This window comes from Rutilus rutilus, assembly GCF_951802725.1.
Source record: "Rutilus rutilus genome assembly, chromosome: 4".
NCBI classification, from domain to species: Eukaryota; Metazoa; Chordata; class Actinopteri; order Cypriniformes; family Leuciscidae; genus Rutilus; species Rutilus rutilus.
In genome coordinates this window covers 16246141-16264785 of record NC_140212.1, presented here as the reverse complement: position 1 = coordinate 16264785, position 18645 = coordinate 16246141, and the positions used below count along the sequence as shown (strand labels likewise).

Below are 18645 nucleotides of genomic sequence, written 5' to 3'. Positions count from 1 at the left end.
CCTACCGCCAGTGGCAATCCCGTAAAGTCATCAGACAAAACATAGATAAGGAGGACATGGAAGGAAGAGACACAAATTAAAACAACCACACACAAAGGTGACCACATGATTCTGGGCACACCAGGAGAAATGACTGCTGAGAAGCTCAAAGCTCCTTCTGCTGGCAATAAAAGATGTATGTTGTGCAGGACATTGTACTCTGCCATATTGCTCTGAATTAGTGTGTGTCATTCAAATACCTGTGCTAATTGGTTAAATAAGAGTGAAGATTCATTGCCCTTTAATATTTAGCCAATTAGCAAAGGTATTAGAAACTATATATGGGTGTCTCCCTGCTAAAAACAACAGGTTAAATCAGCTTAAGTTGGTTTGTTTTGTCTTAGCTGGTTGTCTAACCTGTCTAAGATGGTCTTCACCTGGTCTTCCAAACTCGCTCTAAAACCATCAAAGAGACAAGCCTAACCACCTTAGGCTGGTTTAAGTTGTTTTATTCAGCAGGGTTGTGTTTTAAAATATTGATTACTGTATATGTATTTCAATGGCTGCAGTTCTTTTTTTGAAAACTAATACACAATGTAGGTTTGTAAACATCATATAGCAGCTATTGTATATCTGCTTTTCACCAACAAGTGTTCGCATTTGGTTTGACGCTGATAAACTGTGACATTCTGGAATGGCACACTGGGTTTTTAAAGAGTGTTGTTAATTATCTGTGTCTGTTCCTCTTCACTGTGCTTTGTGCTCGAAAATCAATGTCTCTAATTTGGGATCTGAGTGGTCTTGGCATGGTCTCAAAGCCAGTGTCCTTACACCGTGAATTAAGCTGACTTTGTCAATTATTCTGTTAGAAGTGTACTATTGCGAGCTTGCTAATACAATTAACATGCTAACTAGGGTTAAAGTGTTCCATATAATTTGTGTGTGGAAAAAAGCGAGCTGCATTAATGTTCTTTCTCCTATTTTTTTCCTTATCTACTGTCATTTCTCTGGGTTGATACCACTTCATAGCACAGTTAACCATATGCAGCACTACAAAGACTGTGAATTAAGTTAAATGCAAGGAAAACTCAATACTTTAATGAACCGTTAACATGCCCAGGTTTGCAGTCCTGCAATTAAATTCAGCTGTGAAACAACATCATCAACAGATGACTCGATCTAGATTGAGTTGTCTTATGAATATTCTTAATTAGCATTGTACATTTATAAAATAATACTTGAGGAAATAATTATTTCATGCAACTGCTGACCACTAAAGAATAAGGCTAATCCAAAAATAGTAACAAATTGTTTTTACCTCGGTTTTGACACCGTCTGTGACGTCCATCATGTTGATGGCATTCTTGCCCTTGTCTTTGCCCTTTTTCTTGTTCTTCTTCTTGAATATCCACTTTTTGCAGATGCAGAAGCAGCAGGAAACAACTAGTACAACAGCAACGAATGCGATGGCGACGATGGCCCATGATGGCACTGTGCAGACAAAAACACAGAGAAAACATCCACATTCACTACATTTCAAATCTTCTGGAGCTATACAATAGCTTTTTTTTGTAGGAACAGATCAAAATTGAAGTTGTTATTCAAATTTGAGTTTAAAATATTACATTCACTGTATGGAAAAGAGCAGCCAGGACATTCTATTACGTTTCTAATTTTCTGTTACACAGAAAAGCCATATGGGTTTCTAAAGACAAGAATTTAAAATTTTGAGTTGACCTATTTCTCTATTAAACTTTCCCCATTTATGTAAATAAAAGCAGCACTAGCATGACTGAAAATAGCTGTTCTGTGACCAGACTGAGCTGACGTAGTTCCAAATAGCCATGTTGCTTTACGGTTCAATATCATCCTAGAGCAACAAAGAAACGAAACAGGCTAGAAGGGAAAAGTTTCAGTGTGTTGGTTGACACTCTTTGATCAATTGCAAGAGACCTTCATGTCTGCCGGTCGCACGGGATTAACGATCTTCGCTCAGACAGAGATGTTGCAACGCTCTAGTGAGAGTAATCAGCCAATTTAGCTGAAAACAGGAGCTGTTGGCATTCACAACTTGCCATTTGATCACTCTTGAAAGACATTTTGAGCTTGACATTCTTAAAGCAATCACCCTCAGCACAGGATTTATTTGATTGTCAAGGACAGCATGGAACTAAATAAATGGAACAAAAATATTCTGAAAATGTTTAATAAGATTTGGACTTAATGAACAAAAATGTATGACACTGACCAAGTTGAAGTTAAAAAATATAAGTGGCTATAAAAATATTTGTGAGCAATTTACATCCATACAGCATAGTGTTGTAACCTAAAATAGTATTTCCTCTTCTGGTCATGACTTTATAAACACAGCTCCGAACTCCAGCGAGCGCTGTCAGGGGAGGACAATCGAGCTTCTCAGCTTTTCGACAAGATTAACAGCCTCCTGCCAAGAGAAAGAGCGACGCCTCTATACAGCAGGGCTAAAACTGCATGCGTCAACAGAGCACGAGCACCAGACACAAGAATGTCAGTTTCCTAGACTCAATAGAAGGTTCCTCCCCAAACCGACATTTGCTGGGAATAATTGGTAGACAGATGTGGTAGAAAAATCGTGCATTCAGAGACTCGTACAGTAATTACGTCTTTTGCGCACAACACAACAAACACCTGGCAACCAAATGGCAACTTTCAGGGAAGCAGATTTCTTCAGAAAAGATGATGATTTTTCCACTCTAGATTTGAATGTGCTTGATTTGCTCTGGGACAATGCAGAGTCAAGGACTGTATAAATAATGCCAGGCTCCAGTGAATAAATGACATCCTGTATGCATAATTTGGGAAACATGCAAGCACTCAAACATGATATGGCACATCTCAAAAAACCGGTCAAGGTCATATTTCACCTCAAAATTGAAAGAAAGAAAGAAAGATTGATTTTTTTAAGAGAAATTACTTAAAAACTTTATTATCTATTCTCATGGAAATTATGGGGTTGGATGTGCTTAACTGCCCTAAAATTAATGTCACAATCAAATCATAGTGGATATCTAAAATAGGCTTCATATAATATCATTTATTATTATTTTAATAAGAGATATCATTGAATTGATTTGACGTATTTCTTTTTTCTTTGTAATATTGGGTAAAATGTAATCTGTTTTTCATAAGATTCATCCATTTTATATTTCAAATGAAATTCGTCCTCAATTTGAAACATCTTTTGTTTCTCTTATCGTGGTGTGAAGACTTTATATTTGATTTGGCAGTAGAGAAACATTAAAATGAAGGCTGCATCTCTGTCTCCTAGGAGGGTTAGACTTGCTACCACAGGACACATTTCCCAAAGCCAGGTCCAAAGGGAGAGAAAACAGGGAAGATAAAGAGTGCGAGAGAGAGAGAGAGAAAGAAAAATCAATTGGCTGTTGACAAAATCGATAAGCACTCTCCTCTGAGGAAAAACAGTGAGTGATAGTCTAAAGTAACTTTGGGATCATCAGCCCACGGCCTCGACTTCGCTGTGGGGTAATGGAGGTGACAATCCTCCACTTTTTTCCTTTGTCTTTCCTTCCTAGCATAATACCCTTTACTGGACTTCTTCAGTATATTCATTTATGATAACAAAACAAAACAAGACAAAACAAAACAAAAAACAAATTGGTTTTAGCTTATGGACAGACATCTGGTACCTTCCCAGATGGTTCATTCAAATTTAAGAGCAAATAACTGGGATCCCTAGTGTGTTTCTCTCAAATGCTTTAGCACACTTATTTCAGATGCACCAAAATATTACTACTTAAAAAGCATTGACTGGTTCGATATCTCGAACAGCTGAGTAAATGTGTTTAGCTCATTTAACATAATATTTTGGCATGGTGTGAAACTTTGAAAAGAAAAAAAAAGACCATATGAAAAAAAAAAACTCTCATCAGGCTTTCAAAAAGCTTTTTCCAAAGCCCTGTCATTTCAACCCTTTTCAAACAGAGGAGAGCGTGTCAGCCATCTTAAAGGCCACTCCCCATTTTCTTTAAAAGCTTGTGGCTTAGACCATAATTGATCCTATCTAGCATCAGACCCATACTTGTCTAGCATCAGACCCCTGATTCATACCTGTTATAACCTGCTCTCCGGCCCACACTCTTTTCTCCACCACTAGCCTGAATATCAGCCCACTAGGGGAATAAAGAGCCCCTTTCATTTCTATGCCTCCTCTAGCACAACCCCTGCCACATGGGGCTCAAGCTGCACAAAGCATTGAACCGTCCTGAGTTCAGACCAGTCAGTGCTCATCAGTTCTCCTGGAGAACTATCATTATTAGACGTGTCTCGACAGCGGTCTCATGGAAGATTATATTGCTGCGTTTCATTCGGTATCCTATTGAATGCTATGTGAAACTGGACTTTCAACTTGAGAAATCTGTCAGTCCACAAGTCACAGATTTTGCAAAGATAAGTGTGCATGATGTAACACAATGTCGAGATGTACACAATTAATAAAAAAACGTTCACTTTTAAGCTACTGTAGGGCTGAGCGAATATGGGTAGAACTCTTTACTGCCCTACACTTCAGAAATCCTTTTATATGTGAATTAAACGTGGCACAATGGCTTTCACCATTACAGTATGCTAATGCCTATCTAGTGCAAGGGATTTAATCAGTATGCTGATTGAGGACTGTTGGGACACTCCAGGTACAGGATGGTTCTGTCGGGAGAGACAGAGTCGTTTGGACCTCAATGACACGTCTGTACCATTTGCTTCACAGGACATATGCTTTCAACTACATTTTGTTTATTTACTAGTATGTTCTAATATGTAACTATGCCATGTTTGGTCTCATCTGACAGCTTATAAACTGAAATGAATGGTGGTGAAATTAACAGAGATATTAAAGTATCCTAATGTACAATCTAGGTACTATTGGTTAAACATGCATTGAGGAGAATATATTAATGTTCTTCTCCCCCTCTTGATCACCACCCATTTGCCTCATCTTTTGGTTTACTGAAATTTATATGAGTCAAAGAAATTTAAAGTTCCCTCAAAGAGATTCTATTGACTGAAAGAATGTACACAGTAAATTTTGTTGGTTGAAGTTTGAAAATGTGAAATTATGACATTATTTTGTGTACTTTTAACTATGTATATGACAATATTGCTGAATTATATTCACCTTATTTTGCAACCCAAGTAAGCTTTTTTATGTAAATGTGCAAGATTTTGATTCAGTATTACCTATAGGTATTAACTTGAAGAATAAAAAAGTGCAGTAAGCAGTAAACATATTTGCACTACAAACCAGTACAGGATTATAAATTAAAATAATATTATAAGAAATACAGTCAAAAAGCATATTGAGCTGATTTGCACAGCTAAAATAACTAGAAGCGGATGACACCGGAAGCCATTCAATTTACAAATGGCTGTGCTCTTATGTTCAAAAAATATGGTGGATGCAGTAAAAATATTTTATACTCATGCTATATTTTATAATCATACAATTAAACATGATTCATATGTAACTGAACATTTTGATTATCTAGAAGAGGATACTATGAAAATAAGATTAAAAACCTCTTGGTTCCAAGTGCCACAGGATACTGCAAAGGGACAGAATCTCACATGACAGCGGCAAGCACATATTAAAGGTCTGTAAAGGTCGATGATGAGAACCATTTAGTGCTACAGCAGACACTGAGCAATTCTGGCACTTTTATAATGAAAGCTTATGAAAAAATTATGTTTAATACAACAAGCACAGCTTGAGTTTGAGTAAATTGACTGCTATGAGTACATTAGCTGTATTTTTAATCACAGTCTGCTGTAGCAATTAGATTACTTTTATCACGATAGAGAGAAAAAAAAAAAAAACCTTCTCATATCAAGCTTAGTTGTTTAGAAGTGAAATTGCATTGGTTGAGCACTAATAGATGCAAATAAGTCTAATGTTTCGCCATCCAATGCAATAAACCAGAGTGCTTATCTTCTTCATCAAGCAAATGTCCTATTCTGAAAGACACTTTTGTGTTTCTTAATTAAAAGAACCCGAGACCCAGAAAGCAATAGAAACATTTTCTAATTAACTCAATTGTGTAAGTGTCTATTGTCCTTTGGGATTGCAGAGCAGGCATGTGCTCTTCAACTTCCAGCAGCTATCTTTCGTTCCGCCGTGCACATGCACACACAAACTCTCAACAGGGAGCACAAAATGAGGTTTTGTAGCTGGACTCTGTGACTGCACAGCCAATCAGAGAGGAACATTATTCCAATTCAGCACCGCTGTGGTGCACAATCCAAAACCAAATACAGCTTAGAACAATGACACGACTGGAGGTGGATGCCAAAGAAATCTGCCATCTCGCTATACTGCTTTCAAGGACGCCAAGAGTCCTTCCGGCCCGACCTTATCCAATTGGGTATGTGAATAAGATCTTGAGTGCACTCATTCGCTCTCCACCTTTTCCGTGACAAAAGAATACAGCATCAGACTTATCAAACTGGGCTCACACAAAAATCTCACCAAGCTGCTTTAGGAAGCCATGCCAGGGAGTCGACACTATAATGACTCTGAGATTGGCATCTTAGATTTACAGAAGAATCTTATCGCATTTGTGCAGTGCAGGACTGCGATAGATGGGCTACCGCATTATAACTATGGCACATAAAAACATCAGAAGCATAGTAATTTTCACAACACCCACATAAAACAAGACATTACTTATGCAAAGAACATTTTCATTTCATATTTGACCTAAAAAAATAAAAAAACGGTAACACTTTACAATAAGGTTCATTAGTTAACATTAGTTAATGTATTAACTAACATGAACTAACCATGAGTAATCCATTTGTTACCATATTTATTCATCTTTATTAACGTTAGTTAATAAAAATACAGCTGTTCACTGTTAGTTCACATTGCATTAACTAATGTTAACAAGATTTTAATCATCACATTAACAAAGATTAATAAATGCTGTATACGTGCAGTTCATTATTAGTTCATTTTAACTAATGTAGCTCTCAATTACAGATTACAACTCTAAAAGTAAACTGGTCATCAGCAGTAGTGGCACCATGCTGGGATTCTCTTTGGGCAGCCCGGGGCTCATTATCCCGCTGTTTGTCTGATCAGAATGTAATGTGAGCGTCTCTGACCAGCGAGGTTGTGTTGCCTGTTAACGCGAAGCTAACAGTAACATGATCTATCCCCAGGCGGCATGCCGCGGGGCGAGTTACCCACTCTTACACTTGTTAACATGCCAAATCGGAATGAGAAACTCGATGTCTTAACAGGCGTGATTTGATTGAGAGTGCGTCATGATTGCGAGTGCTAGTGAGCGCACGGGGCCAAGCGGAGGGAAAATGATCCATCGGTGTAATACAGCACACACTGGCAACCCAAACTAATGTGTTTTGACAGCACGCCATTGGTCAATTAACCCTGGTACTAGAGCATGTTATACAGCATGAGAGAAAGACAACCCTGTTGCACTTCCAAATATATTCTCTGCATTAAGGAAAATTACTTGGAAGTGATTTATTATGCCATGTGGTTACGTTACAGTCCAGCAGATGGGCGGTAATTTCAATATCCATTTAGTAAAGTTTATAGGCGAAGGAACAATCTGAAAAGGGAGCTTGGCTCATGAATATTAATTAGATAATGTATATTCACCTAGTAGTCGTGACTGATTTTCTAAAAAGCAGGTGAGTGGCCGCTAGCCACATTAGGATAACTGACTGCACATTTTTTTGTTTGTTGTGGTTGGCAGAGGCCAAAAAGTGGTGAAGACAAATGTAAAATTTTCTCATTTAAACTGAATATCGCATGAAAGAGAAACTTTACTGAACAGTCGAGCCATACCGTATGATTTAATGTCCCTCCCAAACAAACCACGAGACTCACATAAGAAAATATTTGAAGGGAAAAAGACAGACAAGTGTGATAACAGTTCATGTGATATTGCGAGATTAATATCCACCCTCTCATATCCTCTGCCAACAGCATTCAGATCAGATATTATCTTTTGTTATTACAGACGTTGCCATTATTTGGTCTGTGACATACGATGCGTTCGGATGGTGAGTGACACCAATGATCAGACTCTGACTGAAAACTGATAATAACATTGATTGTGGTGCTCAAAATATCAGGACGACAGCTATGAGGGACAACAAACAAACCCTTAACCCAAACCCTCATTCATTCTCTATCTCATTTGTCCTTTCTCATCCGCTGAATGCTAATCAGATGTCTGTCATCTCATTTGTCAAGGAAATGTGCGAGACAGGGGAATAAGTAACTGAAAGAAACAAACTTTACTACAGGTTTCAGTATATAGGAAGACAGTAGCTCACCTCTTTTCAAAATGGTAACAAGCTACTTTTTGTATTGGTGTAATGCTGCGTTGCTGGTTTTGTCACATTGTATTGTGCATTGTAAGTGAACACTCCCTCTATTCACTCATTTGCACTCTACCATTCAAAATTTTGGGGTCAATGATATTTTTTACAAGTTTTGACAGATGTCTTTTATGCTGAATTTATTTACAGTAAAAATCCAGCAAAAACAGTAATATTGTAAAATATTATTACAATTTAAAATAACTTTTTCTATTTGAATGTATTTTAAAATGTAATTTATTCCTGTGATGGCAAAGCTAAATGTTCAGCATCATTACTTTACTGTCACCTGATCCTTCAGAAATCAGTGTAATATGCTGATTTGCTGCTCAAGAAACATTTCTTATTATTATCAGTGTTGAAAACAGTTGTGCTGCTTAAAATGTTTGCAGGAACTGTGATAAAGCATTTATTTGAAACAGAAATCTTTTGTAATATTATGAATGTCTTTAATGTCTCTTAGCTTCTCCTACACTGCAGGGACAAAATGTGTCTTTTCTCATATATTTGTTTACTACTGTAAGGCAGTTTTAACTTGTTTTAAATGAGATCATCTTTTCCTCCAAAAGGCTTTATAATGTGAAGCAGGCAGACGGAGAGGCTGGGGTTTTATTTTTGTTTGTTTACATAATTCAATTTCAAAGGAGCAGGGTTGACAAGCCTGGTAACCTTCAGATGTCCTCTTGGGCAGTCTTGGGGGCAGCAGGGAGAGGGGAAGAAAGGGAGATAGGATTAGGTCAAAGGTCAGCAGAATGGGAGGACTAACTGCTCCATCTGTCAGGCTGTTGGCTGATGATGTGTTTGGCACCCTGCTCCAGTTCGCCTCCTGTTGCTGACTATGACTGAGGCTTTCTACATACTGGCAAACAACACAATCCCGCTAAACATCACACTTCACAAACATATATTGAAGTCTCAAAACTTGTCATGTCTTAGCATTTCTGTAGTTCAACTAGTAGAACATGACAGTAGAGCTGCCAAGGTCATGAATTCCAAGGAAATACATACTAATAACATGTACAGTAGATGTTAAACATGAACTGTAAGTAGGTTTGGATAAAAGCATTTGTAAAATGCATAAATGTTATGTAAATGTATTGACATTCTTGACATACACTCAATCTTATAATACATTGGAATGAATTGAGGGAAATGTTGATTTTAAAAATGACTTTTTAATTTAGTACAGACAAGCATCTTTAAAAAGTAACTAGAAAATGGTTTCATTTAATTAAAACTTTGTTTATATACTGTATTTTGTGCCAGTTATAGGTTATTACAAGGTGTTTATATATACATACACACACACACACACACACACACACACACACACACACACACACACACACACACACACACACACACACACACACAGTTAAAGACTAACAACATGCTGAGATTATTACTATGAGGAGGGCAACAAACATTTAAGTTTTTTAATTCACTTTTTAAAGATATTTTTTTATTTACAATAGCTGCCTATGTAGATGGTAGACACCTAGGGCAGCACACTAGGGTTTGAAACGAAGACACTCAGTATACAACGTAAAACAAAAATCACAAGACAGACAAAGCTTTTCATGATTATGATCAAAATAAAATGCAAATACATGTAAATGGCTTATAATAATGGCAATTTATAAAATTTTACCCCATTAATTTGTAGTTAATGTTCAAAGCAAATGCTCCCAGTTGAGTTTGCATTTTAACAAGAAAGAAAAGAACATTGATAGAACATCTCAAAAATTTGCTGAGATGGATGAAAGGGGCATTGTGTTGGGCATCAGGGTACCCAGTGTGCAAGAGTGTTTCAGAGGCTGGACGGAGTGTGTTCATTATTCATAGTAATTGTGGCAGAGCTGAATAATGTCTCAAACTGTCTCTGTGCGGTGAGGTTAATTATCATCGAAAACAGACGCCTTGAGCTTGAGCAGCGGAGCGTTGGGAGAATAACCAGAGCTGTTGTGTTAAAGTAATTTTCTTTTGTTGCATCGAGTCAACAAAGCTGTGTAACCGCAGCAGTCCAGACATTTTTGAGCCAAGATGGTCGGGTTCAAACTGTTGAACCTGTCAACAGGACTCAAGGCCTGTACGTTTTCGAAGAGAGCCATGACAAAGCGAGTGTGGCGTACTGAGAGCTACCTGTCGGAGTGATTCTACACGCAGGACCGTTTGTGACGGGTGCCGTAGAACGGATGTGATGTTGTATGACCGTGAGGGTAGAGGGAACGTTAGTAATCACAGGTTATGGATAAACCTTTTTGAATATGTGTCACCATCTGAGACTTCGAACAAATTGGACAAAAACAAATTGCCTGTTCATTTACATTTACCCTCGGTCTAAAGTATCAGGAGGTAATTGAGCGTTTTATCAACTTAGGGCACTTCTTGGCCAATGAAAGCTGCAATGGAGTCCAGACCTTCTGCTGTCAGTCTGAAGGTCTGGCTATCCAAACTATCAAACTCCCACCTATGCACCCACATAAAGTCTCAGACATGACCTTGCTTGCAAAATTCTATAGGATTAAGGGTGTCACGATTTCGATTTAAAATCTAAATCGACCGAAATTAAGTCACAATCTCGAACTTCAAATAAAAAAATGGAATCGTCGATGCTGCCATGCCCCTATGTCACGTCCGGTCGGCTTGCCAAGTGGAAAAAAACACGCGTGTTGAAGTGCTGCGAGTCAACCTCCTCTAACTTAGCTACAGCCAGTCAAAAGATAGCATGGCAACTGCAACTGCAGATGCAGGAGACCCATCGACAGAACTTGAACCCCCTCCTCTTTCACTGAAGAGTTATGTTGACAACGTTCGCGCTTCAAAAAAGCCACAGTTTGAAAGCTCTGCTATGTGCGTGTACCATATTCTTCCACTGGCAGCACGTCTAACATGGCAGGGCATCTCCGCAGGCACCGCAAAAACATAGATTTATCTGTTAAACCAACAACTGTTTGTTTGTTTTGTTGTGAACTTGAATGTCACCTTCTGTGAAGAAGACTGCAGTTACAAAAGAGAAACTAGAAGGCAGGTTATTTTGCTTAAGTTTCCATTTGACTGAAGATATAAGTTATTGTTACATTATGCTGTTAATAAATGTTTTAAATTTGACAATGTAGTGTGGTACATTGCGAAAAAAGGTCAGATATTATATTGCATAAAAGTCTAGTCTAAAAATGGCATATATTTAAAAAAAAAATTTTTTTAATTCATAAAAATGTAAACATCGAATCGAACCGTGACATTAGAATCGAAAATGTAATTGATTCGAGGATTTGGAGAATCGTGACACCCCTATATAGGATATATTTGAAACATCGTAATTAATACAGTAGGTACTACAACTTCTCAATGTCAACGGTCTCCTCTTTGTGTTCGTGATGTGAAGACTTACGTTGTTCGGCTTCATACTGTCTGAAGCTAATGTTTTGAGGCACACAACACACTGTGGTCTCTCTTCATCACCCACTGTGATGTACTGTACTGGTGAATCAGAGGGTGAGAAGTTTGTCGCACCGCTCGCATGTAGTGTAGACACATTGTTTTGGCAGTTGTGATGTTTGAAGTAGATTCATCGTCTTTACGTTTACCTGCCACTGGCAGTCCTTTCACTCAAACTTAGTGAATCTTTCAAGCTTAGTGCAAAACCATGCATCATTCAGTTATATTTAACACGGCTCCCTGCAATACTCAATTCTGATTCTTCAATCACAACATCTAGCGGTCTAAAGCAGGTACTGCGAGTAATCTTGAGGTAATCAAATATGTCAAATTACTATTTTGTGTTCAATTTGCTACTTATGTGACAAGTAGCCACATAATAAGCGGGATAATTTCGCAGTGGCTCTTGTATCACCCTGAAGAGGTTTCTTTGCATAACAATCTGCTGACTGTACACGACCCACCCACGAACCACTAAACTTGTGAATGAAAAGTGTGTTTAAGGAAGCTTACTTTTAAAAGAGCCAAAAGTGCCCAAGACGCTCTTAGTTGTGGCATGGAAATAGATCTTAAACAGTATTCGCCTTCATATTTTGCGCTATGACAGAAAGGCAGAAGGGTTAGAGTGAAGTATATCTTTTTCATCACTACACAGCATCTGTCTGTGTTCCTCTGTTTTTGCCACGCTAGATGGTGGATTGTGACAGGTCCATGCATCTTACTTTTACAGGCGGCACCTGCACATATTCAGTGCAGTGGATTAAATTGGAGAAGAACTGCTCAAGTATTCTGCATCTGGACTCGCCCATTCATCACTAATGCAGGTCCGTCAGGGTTCCTGGATGCCTCGGTCAATACAGCACCCTTCTCCCCAGGCATTCATCAACCCAGGCACCGGTTGGCACGGAGACATGTGTGTGATGGAGGGAGGCGGCTAAAACAGTAATTTAAGACACTGTAATGGAGTGTCTTTTTCTGGCTGGATCTCAGAAGGGGCATATCTGTCTGAGTCAAATGCGGCAACCCTTTATTTTACAGTTGTCTGCAGGAAGGCAAAGTGATAATTAATGTGGTGAATGTGTCTCCAAGTGCGAAAGCAAGGGTGGAAGTGAAAGTGTACGTGTGTGAGCGTGTGAGTGAAAGTGAGAGCGAGAAGTTGTATGTGTGAAATCGAGTATGAGAGATAGAGAGATTGGCAAAATGACCAGACACCTATAGTAAGGTACTGTAGGGGTAGGAGATGACTCGAATATATCTCAGGTCTGCGCCAACAGTGTCTTGTTAGACATGGTGTAATTTATAGGGCTGGGTATTGACACAAATTTCATGATTGGATTCGATTTCGATTCACAAGCATGCAATTCGATTAGATTTCCATTCGATTCAATATCGATTATTTTAGATACAGCACATGTGCAAAAATCTCTCACCTGATTTGTATACAAACACAAAAATTACACTCAAGGAAGATTTTTTATAATATTAAAGTTATAATACTACTTTTACAACTACATAATTATATTTCTACTCCAATTCGGGATTTTTTTAAATATAATTTTTTTAATGGTGGCTGTCAAAAAACTTGACGGATTTATTCAATCATGGATTAAATGTTGAAGAATATTAAAAATTATAATGAATATGTTATGTGGTGCATATTTGATCAAAATGCTCCTCTCTAGAGTTTATTTTTTTAGCTGACTAACAAGTTTATTTCTGAGGTAAATCTGACGTTACTTGACATTGTTTACAGGCTGTTTTATTGACGTCTTTCCGCGGTTGAAACACTGATTGAGCGATCACATGTGACATGATACGGATTTCGGTAAGTTGTACTGTATCTTTTAACATACCTTCAGATGTTCATTCATGTTTATTTGTTGCTGAAACTGGTATTAAAGCAGAGGAGATGACCAGTTCACGTGCGGTCCGTGCTGCCGCTTTGCTTGAACTGAGGTGCTACTGCGATCTGTCTTGTGTAATTTGAAATCTGAGACTTTGTTTTATATCAAAAGTAATAAAGCATTACTTGATTATTGTGATTTATTGGATGGGAGGCTTGCTACAATGTTCCGTTCCTTCATCAATTAAAAACAAGATAGACTAATCGATTCTTGGGATTTAAGAATCAATATTGGTTAGTAAAAATGAGAATCGATTAAAATCGATAATTTTTCCCCAGCCCTAGTACTTTATGTAGCTTAAAAAAATTCTGCCATCACCTCCACTACATACATGAGTTACTTTAGCACTATTCAGTGGTGGGCAGGTTGTCAATTGTAAATAAATTATGTAAAAGAAAAAAAATCCCAACTTCTTTCGCAAACACCTGTTTTAATTTTTATTAGTTAATGAACAAGGTTTTTGTCTTTGTTATATATTTTGTTAACTATAACAATCTTGTTTGAAAGTGCTTTAGTCAGGTGTGTGTTTATAGTTTATTGGTGATCTCATATGGCAACATATTCCAGTCCAGGACAGTTATAATGTGACCTTGATATCCAGTATGTAATAGGAAAAAAAAAATCTCTGGGACATAAAAGCACCTAGCTAAAGAAACACACACACACACACACACACACACAAACAGCTACAGACTTTTCAACATGTTTACTTGAAAATATGAAGGAGCATACAGTGAACTGGTTGATGGTTAGGTACGATGCCTGAATTTAGCTCCATGATTCACAGTGAGAGCTGTGGTGTGTTGGGGACCGAGGCAGAGGGCACTTAGACAAACAAAGGCATGCAAATAACAAAACTCATTTACTTGCTTATTTACAATTAGAATGAGAAGGAACATGTTTGGTAGCCGCCTGTTTCTCAAGCTCATTATTTTTCAGCACTGGCTAAACAATGGAAGTTTAAAAATTTGAAAGAAAATAATACAAAATGGATCTGACAGAACTTGCCAATGCAACCAATGCTGGGACTCAATCAATGCCATTAAAAAAAAAAAAAATTATGTAAAATTATGTAAAATTATGTAAAACGAACACAGCACACTGAAGCTAAAATATAAACAAGTGAACACCTTTGAGCGTTGTGAAAAGAAGAAGAAGAAAAAAAGAAAAAAAAAAGTTTACTCACGTGGGATTTTGTGCAGTTCATTCATGAACTTGTCTTTGACTTTGGAGAACATCTCATCTTTGGTCTCTCGGGGACCGGGCCCTGCTGCCTCTGTGCTGTTGCCCAATACCTCAGGTGCTGCGCTGGGCGCAGGGTTCCCCACCAGAGCCTCCCTTCGACTCATCGCTGGAAGTGGCAGCCAGGCAGAAGCTAAATATGAAAAGATGAGAGAGGGTTACTCATACTATCTGGAATATTTAAAAAGGACATACCAGTTGCACATTCACAATTCTTCCAATATCTTTATCTGTTGGATAATGTATACCACATGGATTTGTAGGTACCTACAAATATGGCATGATACATTTATGTAAAACAGCTGCAGGTCAATAGTGGGAATTTTGATTCATTCCACTGATTTGAATCTTTTGATTCTGTTAAACAAAGGCTCATTCAGATTCATTCCAGCGAACATTTCTGTAGGTTGCAGCATTGGACAAATAAGTGGGCAACAATGAGTGTCTAACTAGTATGAGTGAGTCATTGAATCATTGACTTGACTGTTAGCAGTTGTTCACACAGAGCACATTTTCACATTCCACTGTGCTGCTTTTTCATTGCTTTTCTAAATAAACAAGCTAGATAGATGTGTTTGACCATTGTTAATTTTTGCAGCGTCTAGTCTTTTGACCCTATTCAGAAAAAACGTCTGTCACGATTTTGTGTTCTGTGTGAATAGGCCCTAAGCATGTCAGGAGAAGCATGCTTTTTTCTAGAATAATGGTGTATTTATGACATCTACCAGTAGGGGTTTACTGTTGAAGCTAATCAGCCAAACGTAGTTAAAAAGGAAAGACTCAAAACACTGACTTTTTTGTTGCAAAGACATGCAGACTGATTGTACAACATGTCCCTTTTTGTTTAGTCATTAATTAGTCCAGTTCATTCTGTTCGTTCATGAATAAAATTCTCATCTCGTTCAGACTCAAAACACTAACTTGTTGAGTGTAGGGGCATATTTGTTCACAAAAAAAAATACTCCTTCACAGGCCACAAAGGAAATTTTCTCACGTTTTTTTGAAGTCACTAAAGCAGTCACACACTTTACAAGGGAAAATCAGACCATCAATATGAACTCAAGTTGTTCACTTAAAAGATTTGCTCAAAAACACTGGGTTGTTCACAACTCCGCTAATGGGGATATAGATAGAAGGCAGATAACAGGTCAGGATGTGAGAGATGGAGTGAGAATTAGAAAGATGAAAACTCCAGTGTGCGAGTGTCTAATCTAGTGTGCGAGGAAGGTGGAGAATGAGGTGTGACTATGGGAAGCCTTCTACTGCAGCGTGCTCTGAACAAATGCGCTTGTGAGGTGTGTTTAGCTGTTTAAACATCCTCCCATCCATCCATCCTAATCTTTCGCTTGCGTTTACTCAGTCCTCTGTTCATTTACTCACTCACTTGCCTACAGCTTCTCTCTGCCTCACCAGTTCATGTGCAGTCAGTATGGCATCTCTCTTGTCGGTACCAACATGACCCCAGGAGGTCCTGAAGGCCAGCGGTAGGTCGTGGGACGTGCTGATGAACAGTGAGCAGACTATGAGCCGCCTTCTCTTCTAGCCACAGGGCACGCAAGATCCGCCCACTCCCGCACAGCCGGTGTCGCTGCCATTGTACCTGCTCTGTAATTACTGCCATAGTCAATCACTCAGACGGAATAATAATAGATCGAATGAATGCAGCAGGTACGAAACCTCAAAGTTTAGAGGAGTTAGAGTGAACTTGCAGCAAGTTTAATTAGACTTTCTATTGGCTGGGATGGCTCTCCTCCTTTCTCTACAGGTGATTGCCTGGAAAGAGGAAACTGCTGGAGCTGTTGCATTTGACAGGTTGTCATTGCCGTGTTAATGTCGCTATGGTGACAGCAGGATTGATAGCTTACAGATTATACGAAATATGTGTCGGGTTTTCTTTTAGCTTGAAAGAGCATTCAAGTGCAAAATAGAAACACAATTTCATAAAATGCTTCAAAAATATGATTTTTGTGTTTGGTTTGACAAAATAATTGTAAATTTGATCTCTTACAGAGTCGGATAATCACTATGTTCTGCAGGTTCGAAGGTACTCTAATATGTGCTTATCCTCTTTCTGGAAAGACATTTTGTATGGGCTGTGTGCAATTTAGCAGTGACGCTGAGCCATCACTAACAAAAAAGAAATCAAAAAGTATCAGAACATGATACCATGGTACACATTCTTTAAAGTACCTTGGACTACCATGTAAAATACTGTTCGATGGAAAATTAATGCTAAATGGTCCATACTGAAATTCTATATTATTTTGTCTAAATACATTAAGAAACTTAATGCTGAGTGAACACAGGCATCACAAAGTTATAATATATAGTATAAAAACATGGACATTGATTTTCAGATTCACTGTAGATTACATTTACCAGAGCCAATTTTTTTAAACTTGGCCTATAAGTGAGTGTTTGATGATGATGATAAATATAAAAATAGGTAGATTTAGCATGTACAATGAAATATCCCTTATTGGCTGATGTACATAAAAAATAAAGACACAAAAACAGGTCTAAAATTGTCTAATATAGCCTGATTACAATATATATATATACACGATTTGCCCTTCCTCGGACCACTATTGGTAAATTCTCACCACTGCTCACTAGGAGCAACCCACAAGCCTTACCGTTTCAGAGATACTCTAACCCAGTCGCCTTGCCATAATAATTTGGCCCTTATCAAAGTCGCTAAGACATGTATTCCTGTTCATTTCTCCTGCATCCAACATGAGAACTGATCGTTTGGTTACCCATCTAATCTACCCAGACCTTAATATGTAATATTTTGTTAATATGTGTAATATTTGCTTCACCTGTGACTGGTCATAATGTTTTGGCTCAGTGTATATACTGTATATGTATACAGTTCATTGCACACTTTTACGAGCCCTCAAAAATTAACCGTCAAAAATGAACACTAGTAAAACATCAGTACTCTAATATAATGAAATACTAGCACTGTGTGTGGATGTTACTTGCAAAAATAAATAAATAATTACAATAAACAACATATTTTATAAATATTTATATACAAACTAGCATGGTATTAACATTAGCATTAGCATCAATGCAACGTGCTACGGCCACAGTACTTTTTTGTGGTAAGGGATATACAGTAGATGTTGACCAACAGCTGGTCAAGCCTGTATGCTGCTGAGCACAAACTGACGCTAATGACTTCAACACACCCTAACTGAGCTGTAGACACTATGGGGAAGTGTTTACATATGTACACAGCAGCAGCTGTGTGGTCTGCTGACACAATGGTGTGTGAAGAGCACAGGGTTCAACAGCTGTGGCACTCGCTAGCTATGGCTTTCCTTAGTTACACATCGCAATTGTTCAAAATTAGTTTCTATAGGATTTTTATAGTTGGATATCTAGTTGCTATGAGATTGATCAGGAACAGGTCTTTAAAAAGCTACATGTCAAGTCTTGGCTAGTCTGGTTAACACAAGGCATGCTACGTGGACAAGCAACTAGTATTCTCAAACTTCCACACTTCAAATTTGCTCATGTAACGTGTAAGTGAAAAAAAAAAAGTTTGTAGAAGATTGGTTGGGTGGATTGGTTCCTTGCAGAGGAAGGTTTCTGGATCACAAAGCTTGACAGGAGCTTCTGCTGACAGTCGAAAGGCCATGTGTGTTTTTTGGAGCGCCGTGTCACT

At 38.1% G+C, this 18645-nt stretch overlaps 1 protein-coding gene across 8 annotated transcripts in view; it reads right to left on the bottom strand.

Annotated features, from left to right (window-relative positions):
- The window catches only part of syt1a (synaptotagmin Ia), a 218285-nt gene that overhangs the window by 23962 nt on the left and 175678 nt on the right, over positions 1 to 18645 (bottom strand). For 7 of the 8 annotated variants that reach the window (XM_084406910.1, XM_084406908.1, XM_084406909.1 and 4 more), the window contains 2 exons: positions 14914 to 15102; positions 1298 to 1470 (listed from right to left, as the gene is read on the bottom strand). In XM_084406910.1, coding sequence (XP_084263036.1) covers positions 1298 to 1470; positions 14914 to 15076 — 336 coding nt within the window. In that variant the 5' untranslated portion in view covers positions 15077 to 15102. Of the gene's footprint in view, positions 1 to 5; positions 1273 to 1297; positions 1471 to 14913; positions 15103 to 18645 lie in introns of those variants that run through there. The other variant, XM_084406915.1, reaches the window with a different exon arrangement.